The sequence below is a fragment of the Sapajus apella genome, unplaced genomic scaffold, assembly GCF_009761245.1.
Source record: "Sapajus apella isolate SASKATOON/1434 unplaced genomic scaffold, GSC_monkey_1.0 scaffold53, whole genome shotgun sequence".
Classification (NCBI taxonomy): domain Eukaryota; kingdom Metazoa; phylum Chordata; class Mammalia; order Primates; family Cebidae; genus Sapajus; species Sapajus apella.
The window spans coordinates 8,112,646-8,140,480 of NW_022436993.1; the positions used below are offsets into that span (position 1 = coordinate 8,112,646).

Below are 27,835 nucleotides of genomic sequence, written 5' to 3' on the forward strand. Positions count from 1 at the left end.
GTAGAGAAAAGAGAATTTTTAGGGCAGGGAAGATTCTGTATGACACTATAATGATGGATGCATGACATTACACATCCTTAAAACCCTTAGAAAATACAGCATCAAGAGGGAACGCTAATGTAATCTAAGAACATTAAGTGATATTGATGTGTCAATGTAGGTTTATCTGTTGCAACAAATGTACCATTCTGGAGGGGCATGTTGATGATGGGGGAGGATGTTCAGCAGGGGAAGAAGAGTATGTTCAACCTCTGTGTATTTTCTGCCTCATTTTGCTGTGAATCTAAAACTACTCTCAATTAGTCTGTTAATTTAAAAATAAATAAATAAATCATTCTGCCACAAAGACACACGCATGTGTATGTTAACTGCAGCATATTATAATGGCACCACTATTTATAATAGCAAGGACATAGAACCAACCAAAATGCCCACCAATGATAGACTGGATAAAGAAAATCAGGTACACATATCCCATGGAACACTATGGAGTCATACACCAAATGAGATAATGTCCTCTGCAGGGACATGGATGGAGCTGGAGGTCGTTATCCTTAGAAAACTAATGCAGGAATGGAAAACCCAATACCACATGTTATCACTTATAAGTGGGAGCTAAATGATGAAAATACATGAGACAAAGAACGGAACAACACACACTGAGGTCTACTTGAGGGTGGGGGGTACGGGGAGGGAGAGGATAAGAAAAAGTAACTGTTGGGTTCTGGTCTTAGTATCTGGGTGAGAAAATTATCTGCATAACAAAACCCCTGTGACATGAGTTTCCCTCTATAACAAATCTTCACATGTACTTCTGAACCTCAAAAACAATTTTTTAAAAAAAAACCCATAAGCTTGGATAAAGAAACACAGAGAAGGACATATCCTATAATTACATCCTATTTACACAATGGCTCTCAAGTAAATGAAAAACTCCATTAAAATGTTTTAAAGGAATAGAAATAGTTGACATGGTTATATAATTTTTTTAAAGTTGGCCTATTTAATTGTAATTAAATTATGTTTCACTTTTTTGGAATAGATGGATTTCAGAAGATTTGACCAAAGTGAATTCTTTCTTTATCCTCAACATCCCTTTTATAATCTGGGATTCATTTCTCAAAGAAAAAGTAATCTCTCAGTTGAAAACAATGTATTGAGTCTGTATTACTATAAATGCCCCTTAACCTGTAGGTTAATAATGCTCATTATTAGTTCTCATGGTCCAGGCTTCTCTCATAATTAGACACCATCTAAAACATTACATCTGCAGTTCTTAGAACTTTATTCCTATACTCTTTGTCTAACAGACCTTAATTACTTTGTCAAAAGAGTTTGAAATCAAACACACAATTATTCTAGTCTAAATATTCTGTAAATTTAAGGTTACAATTCAGTAAATGTGCATTCTTTACTTTGTCAATTTGTTAAAATGAAACAAACCATAAGTTTAAACTCCCTTGTTCTTTCTATCACTTAGGTCTCTAATTAATCTTTCTTATCCTGTTTCAATAAACATTAGCCAAGGGATTGTAAGCTCAGCTGTCCTGGAGCTCTCTCAGTACTGGGTCATTGAGCCACATAAGTTTTCATGCCTACAAATGCTTTTGAAATTAGAACCAAAATATATCACAGAAATTAACAAGGTGGAAAAAAACCTAACAAAATATTTAAATATAAACATTTAGATTTAGATGAGAAATCCCTCCAAATTGGATTTTATTTTTCTTAGAGACATTTCACTCTAATACCACTAGCATATAATTACTGAATAATTTTATGAAATTGATGGGTCCTTATGCCAACAATATCAGAATACAAAACAAAGAGCTAACAATCAATGAACCCAGAAAATTAAAACTAACTCAAATATTTCTTATGAAGCAAAAGAAACCAAGAGGCAAGAAAATGATTTGAGGGTCATGACTGTAAAATGTCATTTTCTTGACACTTGGAGGAAAGACAGCAGTCAAGAACAAGGGGAAGGGAAATAATTTATTAATACATTACTTACTTCTTTGTATCCGAAGATTATGCGTCCATCCATGAGCAGGGTTGCCTGGAACGTGAAGCTTCCCAGGTTATAATTATCCTGGAGATGTACATGGTCCCACTGGACCACAAGTGCTGTGCCTATAAACCCAGTTAAAAAAAGAAGAAATGCAATGAGAAAAACATACCAATCAATTCTGATGGGAAATTTCACAAGAAAGCTTTTGCATCTGGCCTTCAAATCTGGTAGTTGTACGATTTCAATTTTATGTGGTTAATAAAATTCTGTTACTGAAATAGCATTTGGGATTTTTTTTAAGGACTATTCTCTAAATATTTAGTAAAATATAACCTCATGCTTAGGTTAATACTGAGCTATTGCAGTGTGGGGGAATTTTGCCTTAGGAATTTTATTAATGTTAACGGGTACTGTCTGCTTAAATTTCTATAAGCCAGTTTCAAAATGCAGCCCAAGTGGATTGAATGAACTTCAAATACATTTGACAAACGCTGAGAGAGAAAGAAACACATTTAAAAAGTTAGGACCACATACAAAAGACCTGCAAATGTCTTTTCCACACGTAGAAATATACTTTTCCACACTGAAGGAGTTCCTTGAAGACTAATGGGAATTTTCTCCTTGGGTTCACAACGGTTGTATTTCTGTCTTTGTTGTGTTTCTTCCATGATGCTGCACGCAGCTCAAAGGACCTTGGGCTAAGATTTCTAAAGCCCCCTTGAAGCACACTAGGATGAAACTCCAGTGCTGTATATTATATTCTGACTCACTCAGTCAGTGTTTACTATGAACAAGTAACATGACATAAAAACTGAAACACAGTTTAATAGTCACCAGTGAGAAGTCATATTTTTGTTTTAAATGACATTTGTGTAGTCTCTTTTTTTAAAAAAAGAAAAGAAATGAGCTGCTAAGACTTCTTCACTCTAAATATTAGATTTTTCTGTTCGGCTTACAAAAATATTGTTGCCCAAAAAAGTTGTGTTGAAAATGAAAATCATAGAACTAAAAGAGCAAATTTTATCTCTCAGCAATAAATATCTGATATATTTAAAAATTACAGTTGCACGGAAGAATTAATTTTCAGTAACTGTTTGGTGCTATTAGTAACACCTCTTGAGCTAGTTGACAACTTTAAATAGACACGTTATTTCAAATATTTTGAAAGCTCTATTGTAAGTCTTTGAAGAGTGTTGAAGTATAGAAATGGACTTCTTTTGAGGCAAAACTTTAAATGTTTTTTAAAGAAAAAATTGAACTTGACCTTGGTGCTTTTAGTCAGTATTACTGCTTTGAGTAAAGACCACCCAGGTTTCCTCCCATGGGCATCTCTCTGTCTATATTGTCCTTTTGGAAAGAAAAAAGATAAGGGGAGGGAAAGGGGAAAAGGGAGAAAGGGGGAGAAAGAGGGAGAAAAAAGGAGGGGAGGGGAGGGGGAGGGGGGAGGGGAAGGGAAGGGAGAAGAGGGGAGGGCAAGAAGACAATAGCCCGGAAACTTCCCATGATTTTTTAAGTATAGGGATTTTCTAATTGTGAAATGCCTCCTAACTTCCTTTTCCTTCACACATGTCTACCCCCAAGCTCTAGTCTCTTCCCTATTCTCTAGTTACTTTTTTCTTCCTGAAAGACACATTTATTTTTTAACCTTTTATCTTCAAGTGTACTTTTTTCCACTATGTCATTATGAACATTCATTGACTCATTAACTGAATAATGTATTGAGGGCCTAATGAGAGCCGGACATTAGGGATTCAGTAGTGAACCAGACAGATATCATACATAAAAAAATGAAAATGCCAGTCTAGAACAGGCACTGACCAACTACAATTGTCCTTTGAACACACCGCAGTTGAAAACACTCACAGACAACAATATAGCCTAGAAATATTGACAAAAGAAGAAACAGTTGTCATGAATGTATAAAAATATGTAGATACTAGTCTGTATTATCTAGTTTCTATCACGCTCCGGTGATGCAGTGAAAACAATGAGCCAGAGGTCAGAAGACTTAGACTTGCACCTTGCCTCTATAAAACTTCCCGTGTGAACTTGGACACAATTAATCTGCATGAGCCCGTTTCCTCTCCTATAACACAGAAAGTATAATTTCTGCCTTCAAGTGATTTCTGCATTAAATACAAGAAAATATAGTTATCCTTGATTATTTATGAAAAAGAGAGGGCTATATAAATTAAAGTTTATAATGCAAATTCTGAGGAAAAGATTCCTAATATTTTGTTAGTAGCAGGTTGTTAAAAATCACACTGTTTGTACATGCTAACTTTTATATTATGTAATAGCATAGCCCTCTCAACACTTACTGATTTAAATTTTCTGACCTGTTGCTATCTTCTCCAGAGAAGACTGCTTTCCTAAATTGTTGAGTTTCCAATCTTTAAGTATGCTCCCAATGATTCTAACCAAGCTTGAAAATATTTCAGCAAGTTGCCGTGGTAAAAAAGGACTTTGTGAAGAGGCTTACAGTATTTAAAAGTGTTTCCCTCATTTAATAAAATGCAAGCTTTCATTTTCATATTGTTTGAACTCAATATTTCTCAATATTAGATTCCTATGGAATGTCATTACACAGAAGATATTTCAGTGGGTAAAAAATACATGCATTTTTGAATAATAATGCTTTTATAATTCCCAGAAATAAATACTCACTTTATACATTTAATTATTTTTATTCATTCATTAAATAATTATTTAGGGTCCATGCCTATTAAAAATCTATGCAGGGTACCGGAGATAAAATGATTTCTTATAAATAGCCACAGCCCTTGTTTTTAAAGAACTTAAAGTTCAGTTGGAGTAGTACACATCAATTTTTAAAAAATCAATCAAATACATGTAAAATTCAAATATTAAGAGCTACCCAGAAACAAGGTATATGAGAATATATGGAGAGAGACTTATTTAATATGCTTTATGATTTTGATACCAACATTATAAAAACATGGTCATTTGAATTATGTGCCCATAAGTAAATGACTCTAATATCATCTAGTGAGTGTCGGAGCTTGGAAAATAGTCAATTTTCATTAAATCATTCATTATTTCCTCAGGATAGATTCCCAAGGCAATTTTGTATGGGAATCATAGAATAAGTTTCAGATAAGTTTCTGGCTGCAGTTTTGCCTCAAGCATACTGTATTTACACTCTACTTGCACATCCTTGGGTGTTAGCACCTTGTGAGGTTTTAAGAAATGGAAGAGAATATATGTTTTTAAAATAATAGAGAGAAATCATTATAGTTAATATTTCGAGTTACTTAACATTGGATCATACCTTGGTGTTACTCAAATTGTTCAAAGTGTATTCCTAGTGAATATCTAGCTGTGGTTAGTATCCCACTGTGCTATTTTGAACTGTAAAATGGCTTCATCACACTGGTTAGGAGGCTGCTCTTAGCAAAATGATCATATTTTTCCAAGGCTACTGCTACCATCAAGTCTATTTCAACCACAAATAAATTTCTTCCTTGATCAACAGAAATAAGAGCAGTAATAATTCTGTTCACCCCAAATGCTTGTACAATTTGCAGGTATAAAATTGTCATTTGAACAAATAAATACCATTTGTGAATGATAAATACACAGAAAATTTTAAATTTAATTAATCTTTCCAATATCAACACTTTTTTACCTATAATTTATTTTCTCTACCAAAGATACGGCTTTCGATAAGATGTTGAGATGAAAATTCATTTGTGTCTCTAAGACCTTGAATTTCTCACTTGGATTTTGGCAGCATTTAACGATATATTCTAGTTTTTTCTCTACTTCATATGTCACAAAAAGTAATAGCAGGGATATATTGCTCTTGGTGTATTTGATAAATCTTAATGGACTCTCACTCATTTTTTAAAGTCAAGAAAACTTTATTTTCTTAAGTTGAACTACCCACACTACTTTATACTTTTAAAAATATGTGTTAATCTTATGGATACATACAAGTCATAAGTTCTAGAAATTTTATATCACTATATTATGCCACTGGCTTCTACTGGAAGATCAGAACTAAGAAAATTATTCTAATTTCCATTTTTTTTCTGATGGTAAAATTGGAAAACTGATTTACTGAAATAGCATCAAAAACTTATTGAAATGCATCAAAAATACATTTGCTTTGAGGTCTTGTCTACAGCAACTCATTTCTATTGTGTATAGTATATGTTAATAAACATGTTGGATAAATGTCATTTGTGTACTTTATAAATCTTAACAGTTAACAGTATAACATTTGTCATCTCAGACCATTTGCATTAAGCAGTTTACACACCAAAAAAATATAGAGTCCACAAAACATTAACATGAATCTGATGCTTGAGGTTAAAAATAAATATGCAGCAAAATATATGCTAATCAATACATACCATTATCAAAATATCTGACAGTTGAATTTCTGGATACACTGGGATCGAAATTTGCCATTAAAGGTGCTATGTACTGTGTAGCTGTTAGCATCCGATGTACAACTTCTCCAGTGTATATGAAACCTAGAAACAGAAAAATAGGAAACATGTTCAGAAAAAGACGCCCATATAAAATTATAATTAAAATACTTCCAACTCCATTACAGTCAAATTTTTAAAATAAAATGTCACGGTAGCTGGAAAAAAAGATATTTAATATCTTAGTGTCTAATTAACAATACTTGGTCTGGATTAAGTAACAAATTCTGATACGATTTGGTAGAACCTTGCAGACTGGCAAATCCAAAATCTAAAACATGCACAATTTTAATTGTGGGAAAAGTGAGTATTATCTGGATGAGATTAGTAGTCTAAAAATGCTAATACTGTATGATAAGTAATTAAAATATTCAATTTGCCATTATTAATCCCTTGTTATTTTAACACTAGGTTACCATACAAGTCTTTTGAATGAGTGAATTCAGTTTCATGATATTTATTTAACCTACCATCTCGGCATAGGACATTTTAGAAATGACACCTGCTAAAACGCAGAAAATGTTCTGATGCTTTTTTTTTTCCTTGAAAGTTGAAAGGGTGCTAAACACCCACAGTGAAGATTTCACATTTCTTGGATTGCTCAAGTCTCTATATTATCAGCACACTGTCAAGAAGATAAAGTCTATATGTTTGCAGATAAGATGGTAAAACATTGACCATGCACAAATGCCTCTCTATTTAGAGATTTAATCAATGCCAGTCTATTCTAGCAGTTGGATAATGAGAGGGAATTTACTATGGAGGACTTCAGCTTTGAATTAACTTTCAATAGCTCCTATGTTACAAGTCTAACCCACTTTCAATTTTTCACACTAGGTTTATTTACTTTGCGGATTATCCATGACAAATTGTTAATCCTGTGCTGGCTTCTTGCCTACAAAGTCTTTAGCTGCCTGAAAGGAGAGTCAGCTCAGGGAATGCTAACTAATTTTAATATTAATCTAAGAAATACACAATTAAAATACATATGCAAATGCACACACACAAATAAAATGCAAAGCAAATTATTTGTGACAATGTGATGTAATGTATGGGTAGTCATGATTTAATTAGATACCCAAGACTAATATAAATCATTTTTCTACATTCACAAGAAACAATAAAGAAGCAATGCAATATTTGAAGCTCAAAAAATGTTACTTTGATAACTCATTTTAAGGTCTGAATAAATATTTCATTGGCATTTTGCAGTCTTCATTGTTTCAAATTCCAAATTGTGATGTTCTAAATTCTGCAGGTTATTGCAGAATTACACCTATAGTTATTTACTTAGAAATTAATTTCTTTTTGATAACACCTTCTTTCCTTTGACTACCTTTTAACTTTTCATCAAAAGCATAATTAAACTATAGCTATTCATCTTAAAAAATATTTTAACTGGAAAAATCTTCAATGTGTATTTTTATCACCATGACTTCTTGCTTATTTGCCAAGCACTCTTTTAAAATAAATAACTGATGTCTTAAGCAGAATTTTGTACATTTGTAATTTCACATAGCTCAAGTGTATTAAAAAATGTTATGGTGATATGGTCATTGCTTTTATTATATTTCTCTCTGGATTTTCAGTCATATTCCTAATATTCAAAGTGCAATATCACATCCTTAACATTATAAACATGAAGAGTAACTGTTTTTCAGTGTCTCTATTTTTTCTCCTATCCTCACCAGCATGCATTTATAATGTCATCGTTAAAATGAATACAAAAATTCTATAGATACAATCTTTTAAGGGAAATGTCTGAATTAGACTCTGAAAGTGTTATTTCAGAGAAAACAGCTCCAGGTAGGTTATTTCTCTTCTTTATATTCTCCGTGTACAAACAGAAAAAACTGCTTAACTTGGGGAATGAAGGGCAGTTATTCAAGGAGGGAAGATAATCTTACATAAATACAAAATCCATTCTCCAAGACAACTTTGTAAGAAAAACAGCAGCAATCCCTAAAAATATACTGTTGCAAAATGTAAGAGCATTGATCATTTTGGACACTTCATACTTACTGTTAGTTTTTAAATAAATAATATATATATATATTATATATATATATATATTTTTTTAAATATATATATATAATGTATATATTCCCCTCAATGTTTCTACATAGATTTATCAGGAAAACTGCTCTCCACTTTCAATAACCCAGTTTTCAGATCACAGCAACCATTAACTGTTATTTCTTTTCATTGGGAAAATGTTTCCCAAATCTACAATTTCTCAAATGTCAGAAGGGAAATTTCAAGTTGTTTCCAAAGAACTCCGTAGAAATATAGAATAATTTGTTAACATGTAAAAGCCATGGATATAGCTTGATTCTTTTATTACCAGAACATTAAAATCAATTATATTACTATGAATATTAAAGTTGCCACACCTACAAAGAACAAGAAACTGCTACTACAATTACCAGCATGTCTGGCACTGCTATTACGACTACCACCATTTATACCGCCACCATGATAGATTAATACAAAAAAAAAAAAAAAAAAAAAGAAAAGAAAGAAAAAAACACGATTCTGTAAAACGAGTTTCATTTTACTAATTCAGGGAATACTTGTTTGTTTTTCTTAGCCATACTGAAAGTTAATTATATCAGTATCTCAGGTTAGTTTCTAATGACCAAGAAATAAAATTCTTGGCTTCTTGGTGAAGCCTATCTCATGATAGACCTTACCTTGTTCTCATTAAGTTTCTAGGTTAGGTTTTAAAAATATCACTTCAGTAGTGGTTAATAATTGAGTGGAGAGAAAATTTACAAGCTTGCAGGGGAATGTAATTAGGTGTTAAATAAGAAAGAGCTATGCAAATCAATGCAACAAAACTCCAAACCTTTAAAGGCACTCATAGCCACCAACACACCATTAGACATTTACTTCTTTCCTTTGGCTGTTCCGGGCATGCCCAGTTAAATATAAATATAAATATATGTATATATATATATATAATATGTATATTTTTCTGATCCTTCATGTTTTGGGGTAATTTAAGCAATTGTTATTATTATTATACTTTAAGTTCTGGGATACTTGCAAAGAACATGCAGGTTTGTTACACAGGTACACATGTGCCATGGCGGTTTGCTGCATACATCAACCTGTCATCTACATTAGGTGTATCCCCTAATGCTATTCCTCCCCTAGATCCCCACATCCCAAAAGGCCCCAGTGTGTGATGTTACCCTCCCTGTGGCTATGTGTTCTCATTGTTCAATTCCTACTTATGAGTGACAACACGTAGTGTTTGGTTTTCTGTTCTTGTGGTAGTTTGCTGAGAATGATGGTTTCCAGCTTCATCCACATCCCTGCTAAGGCCATGAACTCCTACTTTTTAGGGGCTACATAGTATTACATGGTATGTATGTGCCACATTTTCTTTATCCTGTCTGTCATTGATGGGCATTTGGGTTGGTTCCAAGTCTTTGCTATTGTGAATAGTACTGCAATAAATATACATGCATATGTGTCTTTATAGTAGAATGATTTATAATCCTTTGGATATATGTTTTGACTATTTTATTTACATTTCTTTGTAGCCATTTGAAAAGCTAATCATACAATATCTCCTTTGCTTACTATGTGATTCTACTATAAATAGCACTCATTTGCTCATCTGCCTTTGCAGAAAAGTCATTTATGCAGATAATTTGGGACTGGGAAAGACATCTTAATTTAAAAAAATCAAGTTAAAGAAGCAAACATATTCTGTTCTTTGAATCTCAAATAATAGTGAACACATGGCCATTCCCTTTTGCCTTAACAACTATTAAAACCAGAGTTAAATTCTGAGTTCATTTGTAATCAACAGCTTTGTTTTTGTACCCTGAAGAATTTCCTTGGGCTGCTTTCTGTAGGTGGTCTCTAGTCATGTGAATAATCTGCTTTTCTATCTGGAAGTCTCATCAAGTCATTTTGGGGATTCTACCATTGTAGGTCTTGTCATGAATAAATTCCAATCAATCATTATAGATTTATTAATCTTAACTATGTATGTACTAACCAGAAATATTCTGGTAATGGAGAAATTAACCAGTATCTATATAGGCCTTTGCTAATTATATTATTTTCATGTATATTCTTCTGTTCTTTCTCTTTCCTTTCCTTCTTTTCTTCTTTCCTTCTTTCCTTCCCTCCCTCCCTCCCGCCCTCCATCTGTCCCTCCCTCCCTCCCTCCATCTGTCCCTCCCTCCCTCCCTTCTTTCCTTCCTCCTTTCTCTTCCCCTTCCCCTTCCTTCCTTCTTTCCTTCCTTCTTTCTTTCTCTCTTTCTTTCTTTTTTCTTTTCTTTCCATTCTCTCTCTCTCTTTCCTTCTTTCTTTCTTTCTCTTTTTCTTTCCTTCCTTCCTTCCTTCCCTTTCTTTCCTTTTCTTTCTCTTTCTTTCTTTTCTTTTCTTTTCTTTCTTTTCTTTTCTTCCTTCCTTCCTTTTCTTTTTCTTTTTCTTTTTCTTTTTCTTTCTTGTCTTGCTCTGTCACCCAGGCTGGAGTACAGTGGCACTATCTTGGCTCACTACAAACTACACCTCCCAGGCTCAAGTGATCCTCCTGTCTCAGCCTCCCAAGTGCCTGGGATTACAGGCATGCACTATCATGCCCAGCTAATTTTAGTATTTTTAGCAGAGACATGGTTTCACCATGTTGGCCAGGCCGGTCTTGAACTCCTGGTCTCAAGCGATCCACCAGCCTTGGCTTCACAAAGTGCTGGGATTGCAGGTGTGAGCCACTGCACCCAGCCTTCATGTATTTTTGTAATTGTATTCTTGCACTAACTTTAAAAAGAATAGTGGTGCAGTTAGTATTATTTCCATTGATTAAATGAAGTATTTAATAAGACTGGGTAATTTGCCCAAAGCCACATGGCTACAATAGGTCTTGTGATTCCAAATGTTATGGGCTCTTTACAATAAATTTTTGCAGTCATTCTGTGTCCAGCCTCACATCAGGTACGCCAGAAGAAGGAAAGCTAGGCAGCATTCCTTTTACTTCTCCTGACATCATTTCTAAGGCAACCACTCTGCAGGCATGCTGACAATCCCCATAAACAAGTTAAAATTGTCACCAGATGACAGTTCCCACTACTATACAGTAAGTTCTCACTTAACATCTACAGGTTCTTGGAAGCTGCGACTTTAAGGAAAAATATGTAAGGCAAACAATTTCAGCATTGGCTAAATGTTCTCAGTCAAAGTTAAGTTCTTATGGCATATTTCTGGATACAAAACCTCACCAAACTTCTAAATAAAGACCAAAAACACTTCTAATTGTAAATATTTAAATGAACTTGAGCTATACGTACATTTAAGAAAGGTTAATAAAAAACAGGTAAGATAAGTATTTACCCAGTTATTTTATTTCTGGGTCACAGGTGGCCAGAGCCTTTCCTGGCAGTTCAGGGAGTGAGGCGAGTACCAACCCTGGGCCAGAAGCCATCCCATCATAGGGCACACTCCCACATACACCCACACTCAGTCACACTGAGACCATGGAGACCATGTTGACATGCCAGTAAATCTCATGTGCACATCTTTGGAATGTGAGAGGAAACTGAAGGACCCGGAGAAAGCCCACATAGACATGGGGAGAACATGTAGACTCCACACAGACAGTGGCCCTGGCCAGGAATCCGTTTTTTGTTTGTTTGTTTGGTTATTTTCTTCTAATCAACATTGAGAATGAAGTTGAACAGAACAATTTTATTCAAGGACCTGCTTTACACTCTCCCTCATTGAATTGTATACTTAAACAAGGAGGTTGAGGAAGAAAAGACTTATTCTGTCTGTGTGAAAATTCCAGCATCTGTGCCTTAGAGCAGAGTGGTGGCCACCTCAAACCATGCTACTTTTATTGTAATACTAAAGCCTCTGTTATTTTAATTGCAAGATTTTATAAATAGATTTATATTATATTCCTCTATTGTAATTCGCCAAGTGTAAGGCAACCAATTGATATGGGAATCACACATGGTGAGAAAATTCACTTCCGGATAGCATAAAATTATTTTCTAGTGATGTGACTTAAATGACTTAGCCTCTGTGTACCTCAGTCACCTAATCTGTTAAATGGGAATGTAATGGAATCAATATCATTGGGTTGTGGTGAAGGCTGAAAGAGTCAATACTATAGATGAATGCTTGAAAATTGCAGAAAATCAATGAATCACTTGTATTTGCTCTAATTTTCACCCCTCGATGCCTCTTCTATAAAATATATATGCATTAATCTTAGACTTATGCTAGGATATTTATATAACTTTAAAACTGTGCTTCAGACCTAAATGTATGTCGTGTGTTTTACCTGCCTTATTATTGTTTGAGTTAAGGTACACCATTGATCCTTAACAAGATGCTAGGTAAGAAAAACCTGAGTGTCCAAAGTTCTTGGTTTGATATATTTCTCCTTATATTCTGATGGAACAAGCACTTTGTAAAAATATTAACCTCCTATTGGTGACAAGTGGTTGTTCTGTTTAATTGGAAGTGTCACAGTAATAAAGGAAGCACAAAGGAGCTATAATTGCTTGTGAAACACTCTGTAAAACTTTAATGTGAAAGGTGTGTCATAAAATATTCTATTTCATCATCTTTTAGTTAATATTTTGGACCCAAGAGGATAGGCTGGAGTTGGTGGGTATGCCTGTAGGGCATTGAACATTTGTAGGTAAATGCTGCCTTTCGAGTACAAATGATAATGGTATATGTCATCCTTGTTATGACGTGTACTGTTATCGCTACACATTAATCAAATAGATCTGAAATTTACGATCTTTTACACGTAAGGATTGGAAGACCCACTTCCTCATCATAATCTCTCACCAACCTTATACATGTTCCACTCCTGTTCATGAAGAACTGAATTATTTTACTGAAAGTTTGTGGTTATTATTTGTCAACAGCTCAGTGTTGATGGTAGACAAGTCGCTTGAACAATTTGATGAGGTCTCAGAACAATTCAACTTATGTTTTGCACAAATTCTATTTTGTAAGTCATGACACGTTTTCATATGCTATAAACTACCTTCTTTAATATAACTACTTGTCATATTTTTAAATATGACCCTGTGTGGCAGCAATTGATAATTTGAAAATTAAAAGTTGTGGTGAGTTATCTGGTAATGTAGCTGTTGGCCAGCTGCCGCAGGACAATGACAGGTTTTATGTAATAGGCTTCCTCTGAAAAAAATTGGTGCTACTAGACCACATAGTTTACTATGAGGATATCGGCTTGTATATGCAAACTAGACGGTTAATAAAAAAAATGAAGGAAAGAAATAGAAGTATTCTGAAATTCATGGGAGTTTACTAATCACTGGTTCCTAAGAAGAAATTCGTAGTATTGTCAATCGTCAAATACTTCCCCTTTACAATTCCAACCAGCTATCAACTTAAAATATATTAAGGGTTTTTTACATTAAATTATATCCATCAGTTCTTGGGAAGCAACCTATAATATTGTCAATCACCAAATAGTTCCCATATTTATACTTGTAACCAGCTGTCAAGGTAAAATATGTCAAATATATTTTGTATATAAAATAAAAATATATTTAGATGTGTTAACATATGTCACATATCATAGACTCCTTAATTTTATCAGCATAAGGCACCATTGGGGGCTATAAACCACAACAAAACCATTCCTTGGGGGTAAAAAGCAACAAGTGACAACTCTGTTATCAGCTGCAAATTATGTTCATACAATTGCCAATATAAAAATTTGCGTTGACTGTATAAAGAGCCTCTCCCTAACTCCTGAAGAAACAGGAGCTGAAACAGAGGAAGATAAGACAAAAGTGTACATGAAGAGAGGAAGATCAGACAAAAAAGAGAAACAAATAAAAGTCAAAAACCAAAAACACCCAAACCTTCCTCCTGAATTTTCATTTTGAACTAACAACAAAATGGTTGATTTTATTTCTTGTCTCCTTCCTCTTGTTCCTCAAAGAAAGTCATGCAACATGTTCTGAGTTAATCATGTTAATTCCTCCTAGTGGTCACTGTCAACAGCTCCCCTCCCCACCTCCTCAAATGCTCTAATTATCTAGGATTTCTAGACATGGGTTCATTCATAGTGCAGACTATGCAGGCCAACCCTTGGAGTTTTATAGTAGACAAAGTACCTGACTTTTCATGGAGACATTGAACGACCCATCAAGTTTATTTCTTCTATTAGGTTAAAGCCAAGCAATATTTCAAAAGCCTTAATCTTGCAGGTAGAGTAATGGCAGCAATATGGCAGAATAGGGGTTTCCAGCACTTGTCCACTCTCAGAAAAATCAATTTAAGCAACCATCCACGGACAAAAATACCTTCACAAGAGCTAAGAAATCCTGGTGACAGATGACAGCACCTAAGAGGCTCCCCGAAATAAGAAAAGACACATTGAGGAAGATAGGTAAGGCAATTTCACATCACCCACATCACGTTTCCTCCAGGCCTATGCAACTCAGTGCAGAGAAATACTCTCCAGGTGAGTAAAGTGAGCAGCACCAAGTTTTGCTGTAGACCCTAACACTGGCCTATTCCAGTGAAGCCTGTCAGGCTGGCTAATAGAGACCTAAGCTTCAGGCTGGCCCATGTGACTCCAGACTCCAGGCCCACCCCAACAGCAGGCCAACACTTGCAATTCTAGGTTCCAGGCTGGATGATGTGGCACCCAGTACCAAGTAGTTTGGCCTTCACAGACCCAAGCTTCAGGTAAGCCCCTGCAACAAACCTTCTGCGAGGTTGATTCCCATAGACCCAAGATGTAGGCCCAAACCTACTGACCCGGGATCCATGCCTGCCATGCAGATCAAGGTACTAGGATTGCCCAGTTAATCCAGGCTCCAGGCCTGTATCTGCAGACCCAGGCACCAGGTCATCTCCTGCGGACCCATGCATTAGGCCCACCCAAACACTGGTCCAGTCAGCCTGCCCCAAAGCTTCAGCCTGCACACAGACTTTGTCAGCCACCAGCACTGAATTTCTGGATGGGCTGAGTGGTGAAGGGCATTCTTTTTCAACATCAGTATATAAAGATTTAAAGAAGTACCTACTTCATCAAATGCAGAGTATGTTACCAATGTAAGGTAACATGGCTCACAAATAATCAAAACAGCAGCAGAATATATATTCTTGCCAAATGTACATGGAATATGTGTTAGGATAGATCACGTGTTAAGTCAAATAAAAGTCTTCACAGATTTAAGGAAGATTTAAGTTATATAAAGTATCTTTTCATACCACAATGAGATGAAATTAGAAATTAATAAGAGGAGGAAATTTGGAAACATTCACAAATAGGTGAAAATTAAATAACACAGTTCTGAAAAACCAATGAGTCAAAGAATAAATAATAGCGAACTTAAAAGATATAGACAAACAAAAATGCAAACACAACTTTGCAAATTTTATGGGACGCATCAAAAGCAGTTCTAAGAGGTAAGTTTATAGCAATAAATGCTCACATGAAGAAAAAAGGAAAATTTCATAAAAGCAACCTAATATGACACCTCAAGGAACTAGAAAAAAAGAACAAACTAAGCTTAAGAAAGGAAATAATAAAGAGTTAGCAGAAGAAAGGAAATAAAAAAGATCAGAATATATATGAATGATAGAGAGACTAGAAAAGACAATACAAAAGATTAATGAAACCAGGAGTTGGGTTTTTCTTAAAAAAAGAAACAAAATGGTAACTTTCAGTTAAACTAAAAAGAAAAAAGAAAATAATAAAATTATAAGTGGCTCATATGTGTAAGGCCAGCACTTTGGAAGGCCAAGGCAGGAGGATCACCTGAGGTCAGGAGTTCAAGATCAGCCTGACCAATATGATGAAACAACCCATCTCTTCTATATTAGTTTCTTTTATTGCAGTTTCTTCAGAAGAAACTACTATAAAAATTATACGCCAAATAATTGGATAACCTAGAAGCAGTGTATACATTTCTAGAAACATACATATTACCATGTCTGAACAGAACAGAATAGAAACTCCAAATAGAACAGAAAATAGGGATAAAAGTAACCAGAACAAAAAACAGAATAGAAAATATGGAAAAACAAATAACAAGTAAAGAGACTTAATCAGTAATCAAAAACCTCCAAACAAAGAAGAGCTCAGGACTGATGACTTTACTGGGGTAAGGTCTACCAAATATTTAAAGGAGATTTAACACCAATAGTACTCAAACTCTTCCAAAAAAATTGTAGAGAAAGAAACACTTGCAAATTCTTTTCTCATGGCCAGCATTACCTGGATGCCAGTCAGACAAAAACATTACAATAAAAGAAAACTATAGATCAATGTCCCTGATAAATGTAGACGTGGAAATCCTCACCAAAATAATAGAAAATCTGATTCAACAGCACATTTAAAAAAATCATTCCCCATGATCACGTAGGATTTATCCTTGTTTTAACATACACAAATCAATAAATATATATTGATTTGCTAATTGATATACCACATTAACAGAATGAAATTTAAAAATTATATGATCAGCTCAATATATGTAAAGAAGTATTTAACAAAATTTAACATCCTTTCATGATAAAAACTCTCAGTAAATTAGATATAGATAGAATGTAACATAAGACAATAAAGAATATGTATGACAAGTCCACAGATAGTATCATTCTCAACAATAAAAAGCTAAAAGTTTCTCTGGATTAGTAACAAGATAAGGATGCTCACTCTTGCCACTTCTATTCAATATAATAATAGAAGTTCTAGCCAGAGCAATTAATCAAGAAAAAATAAATAAAAGACAATCAAACCAGATGGGAAAAAATAAAATTATCTTTGCAGATGACATAATGTTTTATATACAAAATCCTTAAAACTCCTCCAAAAAAACTGTTAGCACTAATAAACAAATTCAGTAAAAGTACCAGATACACGATAAACACGCAAAAACCAGTTGTGCTTGTATACACTAACAACAAACTATCCAAAATAGAAATTATCACTCTCATATACAATAGCATCAAGAATTAAAATATTTATAAATAATTTTAACCAAAGATAAAAGATCTATAAACTGAAGCATTGGTTAAAGAAATTAAAGAAATCACAAATAAAATGAATTATATCCTGTGATCATAGAAGAATTAAAAATTAAAAATATTAAACTGTCCATATGACCCAAACAATTTACATGTTAAATGCAATTCTTATCAAAATTCCAATGCATTTTCACAGAAATAGAAAAAAAAATCATGAAATTCATATGGAACCACAAACAGCCTGTAACTGCCAAAGCAATTTTGAGCAAGAAAAACAAAGCTAGAGGCATCACACTACCTGACTTCAAAATCTATGACAAAGCTACAGTAATCAAAACAGAATGGTTCTGGAATGAAAACAGTCTCACAGACCAATGGAACAGAACCTACAGCCCAGCACTAAACCTAAGCATTTATGGTCATTGATTTTCAACAAATGTGGCAAGAACATATGGGTGAAAAGTTAGTCTCTTTAACAAATATTGTTAGAAAACTAGATATCCATATGCAGAAAACTAAAATTTGAGGATAATTTCACACCATATGCAAAAATCAACTCAAAGTAGATTAAAGACTTAAATGTGAGACCAGAACTATAAAACTATTGGAAGAAAACCTAGGGGAAATGTTTCCTGACATTGATCTGGGCCATGATTTTTATTTTGTTTTTGGAGATGACCCCTGAAACAAAACACAGATAGACAAATGAGATTTCATGCAACTGAAAAGCTATTAAAGGAAACAATCAACAGAGTCAAGAGAAAACCTACAGAATGGGAGAAGACATTTGCAAATTATATCTCTGCTAAGGGGTCATTATGGAAAATATATAAAGAACTCAGCTTAATAGCAAGAAAACAAATAACCCAATTAAACAATGGGCAAATGACCTGAACATACGTTTTCTCACAAGAAAACACACAAACAGCCAACAGGTACATAAAAAGTTTTCAGTATCACTAATCTTTAAAGAAATGCAAAACAAACAAACAAACAAAACAAAAAACACCAGAATAAAGTATCACACTTTTTGGGATGATTACTATTAAGAACATGAAAGATAACAAGTATTGACACGGAGGTGGAGAAAGGAGAGCTCTTACACGTTGTTGGTGGAAATGTAAATTACTACAGTCATCATAGAAATAACACAGAAGTTTTCTGCAAAATTAAAAGTGGGACTACTATATGATCCAGCAATTCCACTTCTCGGTATATATCCCAAGGAAGTGAAATCAACATGTGGAAGGGATATCTGAACTTCTATGTTCATTGCAGCATTGTTCACAATGGCCAAGATATGGGATCAACTTAAGCGTGTGTCAGTGGATGAATGGATAAAGAAAATGTGGTATATGTGCAATATGGAATACCAGTCATCCTTAAAAGAGAAGGAAGTCTTTTGTGTCAACATGGATGAACTTGGAAGGAATTGTTCTGTGCGATAAGCCAGTCCCAGAAGGGCAGATCCTATATGTAGAATTTAAAAAGTTATACTCATAGAATTAGAGAGTAGAATGGTGGTTGCCAGAAGCTGGGGGTTAGGGTGAATAGAGAGACACTGGCTAAAGGGTATAAGGTTTCAGTTTTGCAGGATAATGAAGTTCTGGAGATCCAATATATAGCATAGATGACTATTGTTAATAATGTTGTATTGCATACTTGAAATTTGATAAAAGAATAGATCTTATGTGTTTTTACCAAAAAAAAAAAAAAGTAACTATGTGCAGTGATGGATATATTAAGTTTATAGTGGTAATCATTTCACAATGTACATGTAACACTATATTGTACATCTTAAGTATATACAAATTGTATTTGCCAATTATATCTCAGTTAAGCCAAAAAATGTCAATATCTCAAGAAAATACAAAGTCTTACTCCTACATGGGGGACAAAGAGATGGTTGCTTTGAATTATTTACACTTCTAGGCTAAGGATATGGAGATCCTGTTGTCACATGCTGGAGTCACATGTTGCGGCCAAATTATAGGTGAGAGATAGTCCCCAGGACATGAGGTCCACTTGGTCTCTGGGTAGACTGCCCCGTGTTTGTAAAGCCTCTGCCTTGAATCCACCTAGTATCTTTGACCATGCACCCTGCAGGTAGCCTTTCCAGAAGAAGTTATCCTGCTTCCATATTTGTGAGTACTGGCTCCCCCTGGAATTTCTGCCTAGGTTGACTGGAACCTACATAACCAATATAAGATAGATACTATCTAGAACAGCTCTACAGTATCAGCAGGGCTTCCATCCTGGTTCCGTCCTGGTCTAGAGAAGGAAGCTCATTCATCGTTCTTCCTTTCACTTCAACCATAATGTCCCTAGCCTAACAAAGATAACTGTCTTTTTCCTTTCCATTTCTTTAAGAGATGGGGTCTTGCTATGTTGCCCAGGCTAGAATTGAATTTCTGGGCACAAGCCATTGTCCTGCCTCAGCCTTCCTAGTAGGTGGGACTACAGGCACGTTCCACTACACCCCATTTTGTCTCTTTCTTTTCTAAGGACTTCAAAACTATCATTTGAAATTCATTTATAAAATGTCCAGAAACAGCCATTGAAGGAAGATGCCCACAAATAAACAGGCGGCTGCCTTCAGATAGGAGTCCTTTTTTCTAAATCATCAGACCTTACTGTACATGTTGAATATTCTATAGTAAGTCAAGCCTGACTTTAAAAACCAGGCCTATTTAAAGTAAAGATAGTACACAAAAGGAGACTATCCCTTTCAGATCCTTGTCCAAAATCCAGCCTCTAGTTTAAAAAACAAATTTTATTGTACATTTTTGAAATAATTACACTTTCCCAACTCTCATTGTTCTGGAAATGCTTCTGTTTTCCATGATTGTTTATACATTTCTAGGAAAGATAGAGATCTCATCTCTGAAATTTCCCAGAATCCATCCAAATCAGACCATGTGATGTCCTGAATGTGCTGACAATCTCTTCATTGTCTTTCCCTTTTCATGGCAAGAGAAATCCCATTCATTTAGGCAGGAAAGACGCTCAAAGGAGTAGAAAAGCTTTGCTTTCTCAAAGACAGCCATCTGCATTGTACCAACAGTCCCAAATCAAGGGTCTATTCCTTCCTTCGCTTTCCTCCCCAAATATCTAAAGTATCCCCCCAAATTTCCTTAGATGGTTTGGGTTTTAATTGCCTTAGCAATTACCTTATAGATTCAAGCTAGTGTCATGTCCTTATGTATTCAACCTAGTGTTTTATGTGTGTGTGTATATATATATATATATATAAAAACATATATATATTTGTGTGTGTATACTATTAAATATACACATGTACTAATGTATGTATATATAAATATACAGTGTATGCATAACAGGTTGTGTATAGGTATAGTGCATGTAAAATAGATATTATAAATATTTTATATACATATATTTAAGTAAAATGCAGTAAAAATGCAGTGGAAAGGCTTAGATTTGCGTTCTCCTTTCTGTCTTACAAGCTGTATGACCTCATGTCATCACTTACTCTCATTGAGTTGCAATTTCCTCTATAAAATTAGGCTAAAACTAATCCCTTTAAATAACACTGTTGTGTGCATTAATCAGTTTTTAAAAAGACGACATAAATGCAGCTGCAATTCCTCCATGCAACACAAAATAGGGAGCATCTGCACTGAACTCTGACATCCTTTCAAAATCAAAGCTCTATACAGGCTCTCTCTGTAGCTGCATTGATTCCTCTCTTGTCTGCTCTTGATCTTTCAGTCCTATGGTCAGGCTCAAACTTCTGTGATATTTCCACCCTTATTGAGGCATGTGCCCTTTAGCAATCTCAGAGTTGTGATCATGACTACATTTTCTCAGATGTTTTAGTAGTCTGGTCCCCCAAGGTGATGGTAATCAATCTCTCTATTCACCCTTCATCCAAGACTGCAAACAGGTTAGATTTTGCTCAAGCCTCCAATTACTTGTACATCACTTCAAACACATCAGCCAGTTGTGTTTGTTCGGCTAGGACCAGGCTCATAGGATTCATTTCGATCTTCCCTAAATGCTTCCTTTGACTTTTCGGATATGGCATTATTAGTAAGTTAAGTCGAGAGCTCTATAACATTCTCTTAGATTCCCACTGCAACGTAGCAGTACCATTTCCCTAATACTCTGCTTCTCAAGTGCCAGTGGATATTAGGAAATAGGTGTATGGGTAGGGGTTTGATTGTCACAATCCTGAGGGACACTACTGGGATCAACCTAGGGGAGGCAGCTGTTAAACGTTCTGTATTTCTGCACAATGAAGAGTTGTCCTATCCAAATGCCAACTGCAATAGTTAAAAACAATTAAGAAACTACAAGTAGTTGCTGGTTTCAGAGGTAGCCTGCCACTATGTTACTAACACATAGCTTTCTAAACCAAATGTCATTACTATATCAGAATGCATCACCCTTTCCCTTCAGCTCAGCACCATGTCTCTTACATGTTCATTACTTGGTTGTTTTCCTCATCCTCAAATACTCTCCTGGATGCCTCTACCCTCAGGTTTGTGGTTTTCTCATGAGTACATTTATTATTGACACATACTCCTAAATCACCTCTCCCAGGAGATTATTTTACCTTCAGGCAATATTTAATTCCCAAAGAGTTTCTTTTTATAAATTTTTTTTTATACTTTAAGTTCTGGGGTACATGTACAGATCGTGTAGGTTTGTTACATAGGTATACATGTGCCATGATGGTTTGCTGCATCCATCCCCTGTCATCTACATTAGGTATTTCTCCTAATGTTATCCCTCCATGCTGGAAAAGATATACAGGGGCAGAAGTTGCTTCTGGAACTTTAAAAAAAAAAAAAAAAAGGCTTCAACGTAAATTCTGGCCCTGCCATTTAATAGTTGCTTTGTTATAAATAAATTATTTAAACCCTATGATATGTGGTTCCCTGGCTTCAAAATGGAAATACTAATAGCCTCTGTGAGAATTATATGAGATAAACAATGAAAGATACCTACTATCATCCCATCCCTGGAATATGGTAGTTTATCATTAAATATTCTAGTTTTTTTTCTTTGCCTTTCTTCCCTATCTAACGTTTCTGTAATTTGCATAAAAGTACACAACATTCTAAATAGGAGCTGACCATGTCCCCGTTTCTTTAAAAAAGTTTCCTGGGACTGGCTTTAGATTATAGAAGACCCACACTACGGATTTAGAAAAACAATTCACTTTTGTGCACTGCCACTCCTATCAGTACTTGGGAAATGCCCTTTTGGTCCCTGGGTTCTGACCAGAATGTGGCATTCAAAAATCAGGTCTATGTCTTGACATGACGACTTTGGGTACTTCACTAGTCCATAATCTCTCCCCTGCTGCAGTTGTGTTTGCCATGTATTCCTCCTTCTCTCCCCCAGGCCAGGAGCCATGAGATACTGTAGTTAGTGAGAGGGCCAAAATAACAGTGACAACAGAGCATTGAGGTGGTTTTATATATTCATATTGCAATGCTGTCTTTGTACTTTCAATTTGCCCTACAATTTGAACATATAAGACAATGGATACTGAAAAAAAAAAAACTCACCTTATTTGATAAAATAAAGGAATTTATACCAAATTTCAGTTTGTTTTTAAATAAAGGGCTGTGTGTGTGTGTGTAGGCATATACGTATGCATGTATATACAGACACATGATTATCTATTATATAGACACATATGTATACATGTAGCTACTGTACAGAGACAGAGCAGAGATGGAGACAGAGAGAAAGAGAGGGCATCTTAAAGTACATTGATTTTATAAATCAATGCAAAACACATATTGAGTGTCTTTAAATCTGAACCACAATAAAATCCGGGAAGCATCCAGCTTAGTCTAAAAGCATTTCAGCCATGGTCTTTTTCATTTTGTTAACCCAGATGCACAGACCTGTCAATATCTTGGTTAATTTCACCTTGACTGAGATTTTCAAAAATGAATTTTTTTCACAGATATAATGTATTCCTCATAAAATTTGTCAACTCTATTTTAGGAAGTACTGCAATTACTGAGACCAGGGAGAGACTGAAAAAAAGCCCTAAGTCCTTGCCACATTCACCCCTTATACCTCTCTCCCTACTCCCTCCTCTACTCTGAAAAACAAATAAATAAAAATCAACTTTACTTAGAGTCATCTCCGGGTGAAGACTCTAGGGAAGGTTTATTAGAATGTACATTCTTCCAGCATGCTTACTTACTTTCAATAAGTTCATAGGGGCCAAAAAGAGTAAAATTTGATGACTGTCTTAAATTCTCATCTGCACCCTAAAAATATATATATATCTGTTGTGTATCAATTTTTAAAAAATAAAAATAAGAGTAGAATTTGGCTATCATTACCATTTTCTTCCCAAATTATATTCACTGTCATATATTAGAGATTCTACCTTCTATAATTCTACCATGAAAAAAAAAATCAACTGACAATACTGATTTTGATCAAAACACTGATAAAGTATTTTCCCTTGACCTTGGTAGCATCTGCAAGGGCAATTAAGATTTTCACATTCTTAAAAACATATTCATACTGTCAAAATATCATGTGATATTCATCTAATTTTTATTTGTTTACAAGTATGACTGTGTTTTAATAATTTTTAGAAACGAATCTTAAAAAGATAAAAGTCACAGCTGGGCATGGTGACTCACCCCTGTAATCCCAGCACTTTGGGAGGCCGAGGCAGGTGGATCACGAGGTCAGTAGGTTGAGACCAGCCTGGCCAACACGGTGAAACCCTGTCTCTACTAAAAATACAAAAATTTAGCTGGGCATGGTGGTGGAGGCCTATAATCACAGCTACTCTGGAGGCTGAGGCAGGAGAATTGTGTGAACCTAGAAGGCAGAGGTTGCAGTGAGCCAAGATTGAGCCACTGAACTCTAACCTGGGTGAAAGAGCCAGACTCCATCTCAGAAAAAAAAAAACAAAAAAGATAAAAGTCACAATATATGCATAGGATTTGTGTTTATGCGTATATGACTAAGTAGGCAATGAGCACCTGTATGTCAGTTTACCTGCCATCCAGGCTAAAAGATTTATCTGATAAAAAGCAATAATATAATCTGTGAGATGCAGTGTTTCCTACTGAGAGCTAAGGACTCTTAATCATTTTTGTTTACCATTTCCTTTCTTGTGTCCCTATAGATGATTAGTTTAGCCTATGCTTAGACTGTAAAATAATTGATGCACACTGTAAGCATTCTTCTGATTTTTTAAAATTTTTGTTCAATCTACACTGCCAAGAGAATCATCCCTGCTGTGCATGCAGCTGTGTTCCATTCATTTTTCACTGCTATATCATATCCATTATATAAATATGCTGTAATTAATGTATTCATTAAACACTTGATTACATTTGTATTGTCTTGGAGTTTTTTCTTTTTTTTCTTCTTTTGCTACTTAACAGTACTTCCATAATTTTTTTTTTTTTTGCAAATGCCCTGGTGCACATATAGAAGACTTGTATATAAACCTAGAAGTTGTATGTTTAGGTCACAGGTCACGTGCATATTAAACTTCACTAGGTAATGCTGAATTGTTTGCATAAATATACCAACTGACACATCTATCATCACTAAGTACATATTCGTATTGCTTCATATCCTTATCAAAATTTGATCTTTCGTAGTACTGGGCATTTTCTGTATTCCTGCATTATCGCATTGCTACAAAGAAATGCCTGAGCCTATAAACCCAGCACTTTGGGAGGCTGACGCGGGTAGATCACTTGAGGCCAGAAGTTCATGACCAGCCTGGCCAACATGGCGAGACCCTATCTCTACTAAAAATACAAAAATTAGCTGGGCGTGGTGGTGCATGCTTGTAATCCCAGCTAGTTGGGAGGCTGAGGCAGAAGAATTGCTTTATTATGGAGATGGAGTGAGCCAAGATTGTACCACTGCACTCCAGCCTGAGTCATAGATCAAGACTCTATCTCAAAATAAATAAATTAATTAACTAAATAAAAAAGTTTTTAAAAGCCTGAGACTGGGTAATTTATAAAGGGAAGAGGTTTAATTGATTCACAATTCTGCAGCCTGTACAGGAAGCATAGCAACCTCTGCTTCTGAGGAGGCCTCAGGAGACTTACAGTCATGTCAGAAGGCAAAGGAGGAGAAAAACATCTCACCTGGCCAGAGCAAGATGAAAGGAGATGGAGGGGGGAGGTGTTACACGCTTTTAAACAATCAGATCTCAAGATAACTCACTCAGGAGAAGATGTTGCTAAAACACTCATGAGGGATCCACACACATGATCCAATCACCTCCGACCAAGCTCCACCTCCAACACTGGGGATTAAAATTCAACGTGAAATTTGGGTGGGGACACAGATCCAAACCATATCACTGGTAGTGGTAAAATTACATCTCATGTGGCATTTATTTACATTTCCTTGAGTTATCATAAAACTGAATTTTTTCCAGAAGCTAAATTTCCATTGACATTTCATTTTTTTGTGAAGTAACTAAAACACCTTAACTTGTTCTTATTGATTTCTAGGAATGGCTTTTAGCTTTTTTTAAAAAAAGTTGATACTATCCCTTTTCCACTTACATGGTTTGTACTTTTTGTACATTCCTAAATGCTTCCCTACCCTAAACTCAGAAAAATGTTATTCTCTACTCTGATGCAAAAAATATGTTTTTTCTAAATTGTTCTCTAAATGATTTGTAAATTTTCCTATCACATTTATGTTTTTCTTTCATCTGAAATTATTTTTATAGGCTATTAGTGTGGATGGCTCAATGTTTCCTTGTTATGTCTTTAGACCTGGCAAATCAAGACTCCATCAACTCTCTGTCTTGAATGTGTGAAAATCACTGTTCCTTTGTTCTTTCATATAAACTTTGTAAAGATGCATGTACACACATGCACACACATAAACACACATAAAATAATCATGTTATATTGTGACTGAAATTGCATTGGAGTTTTAAGTCGGTTTGAGAGGAATTCACTTCTTTCAATTTTAAATCTTCCAATCCATGAACATGGTATTTATCATAATTTATTTATGTATTCTTGGAAATCTTTCAATTTTTTATGAAAATTTCCACAATGTCCTTCACATAATCTTTCTATGTTCTCTGACTTTTTTGTAGCTCTTTTGAAGCTACTGTTATTGAAAAGTTTATATTCAATTCTGTTTTCTGTTTGTGTTTTATATACGGATATTATATTCTACAATCTTCAACTGCTGAACTAATATTTTTTCATTTTTAAGGACTTTAGTATGTTGATAATTATACTGTCTGAAAGTGAAAATATATTTTTTTCTTCCAGTCTTTATATATTTTAATTTTTCATTTTATACATTGTACATTATTTTAACACAGAAACAATAAACTCTCCTTTTAAAATATATACCTAAATGATCAATAACAATTTGTAGAATTTACTTGCAATTAGGTAATAAGCAAAATACAAGCCAGAAACCTAACTAAACCAACTATCAAAACATTTTTATAAGACTGAGTAAAAGATTTTATAAAACATTTAGAAGAAATGTCACTGCTTATGAATAACCATTCTGACTACTAATTTCTCCTTTCTATGTCTTTTTACTTCTAGAGACATCATACATATTTTGGAGAGAAACAGGTATATTTCTTTCAAGCCACCAATCTATAGGTATACAAATACCTTACTTCTAATGCTACCTCATTAAAGAAGTAGCATTTTTCCATTCCCTTCCCAACATTTTTACTTCTATGAAACCTTAACATTTGATTGTCCTACCAAAGTAAAGCATTAGGAAGTGCTCTTCAAAAAAATGGCTCATTAACTTCTCGATTTACTGTGACTTTGACCAAAACAGATTACTGAGAATAGGGAGAAACAGGTATGTGGCAAAGAAAGGCAGGCAGCAGAACCACAACTCTGGGACAACCCAACAGCAGACAAAGAAGAACAATGCCACATCTTTTCTTATTTTAACTGGTGCAACCAAGAGAAAAAGACCTTCCAAGTGCAACCTCAACATTTTACTGTTTTCTGGGGGCGGGGTGCGGGGGGGTGGATATCCTAGGGTTTTCTGCAGCACCTTCACATTTACATCTACAGAAAGGCTTGGGGGCAAAGCTGTGATCTCCTTAGGTTGAAAAGAGGCACTTCTGAAAGGAGGCTGCAGGAAGGCATGGAAGGCTTTTGTAACTGATAGCCTGGTTTCCTAATATGCAGCTTTTGTGGAGGAGCAGCGTGAATCCACATCTCAAACCCACTTTTGTGTAACTGCTTCAGACCCACCAGAACTGAAGGATGGCTTTTTAAAAATTCCACTTTCTGTCTGCTAAAGAATAGAATAAAAAGGTTCATCGTGCTTGGAGGAATTCTTTCCATGGACATTTATCTGCAGCTCTCATTTAATGTGTGAGTGAACG

General features: G+C 34.9%; 1 protein-coding gene across 1 annotated transcript in view; it reads right to left on the minus strand.

The window, feature by feature from the left end:
- The window catches only part of PLXDC2 (plexin domain containing 2), a 425,653-nt gene that overhangs the window by 112,420 nt on the left and 285,398 nt on the right, over positions 1–27,835 (minus strand). The window contains exons 5-6 of the mRNA XM_032243929.1: positions 6,391–6,513; positions 2,015–2,133 (exon numbers count right to left, since the gene is read on the minus strand). Of these exons, the coding sequence (XP_032099820.1) occupies positions 2,015–2,133; positions 6,391–6,513 (242 nt within the window). The remainder of the gene's footprint in view (positions 1–2,014; positions 2,134–6,390; positions 6,514–27,835) is intronic.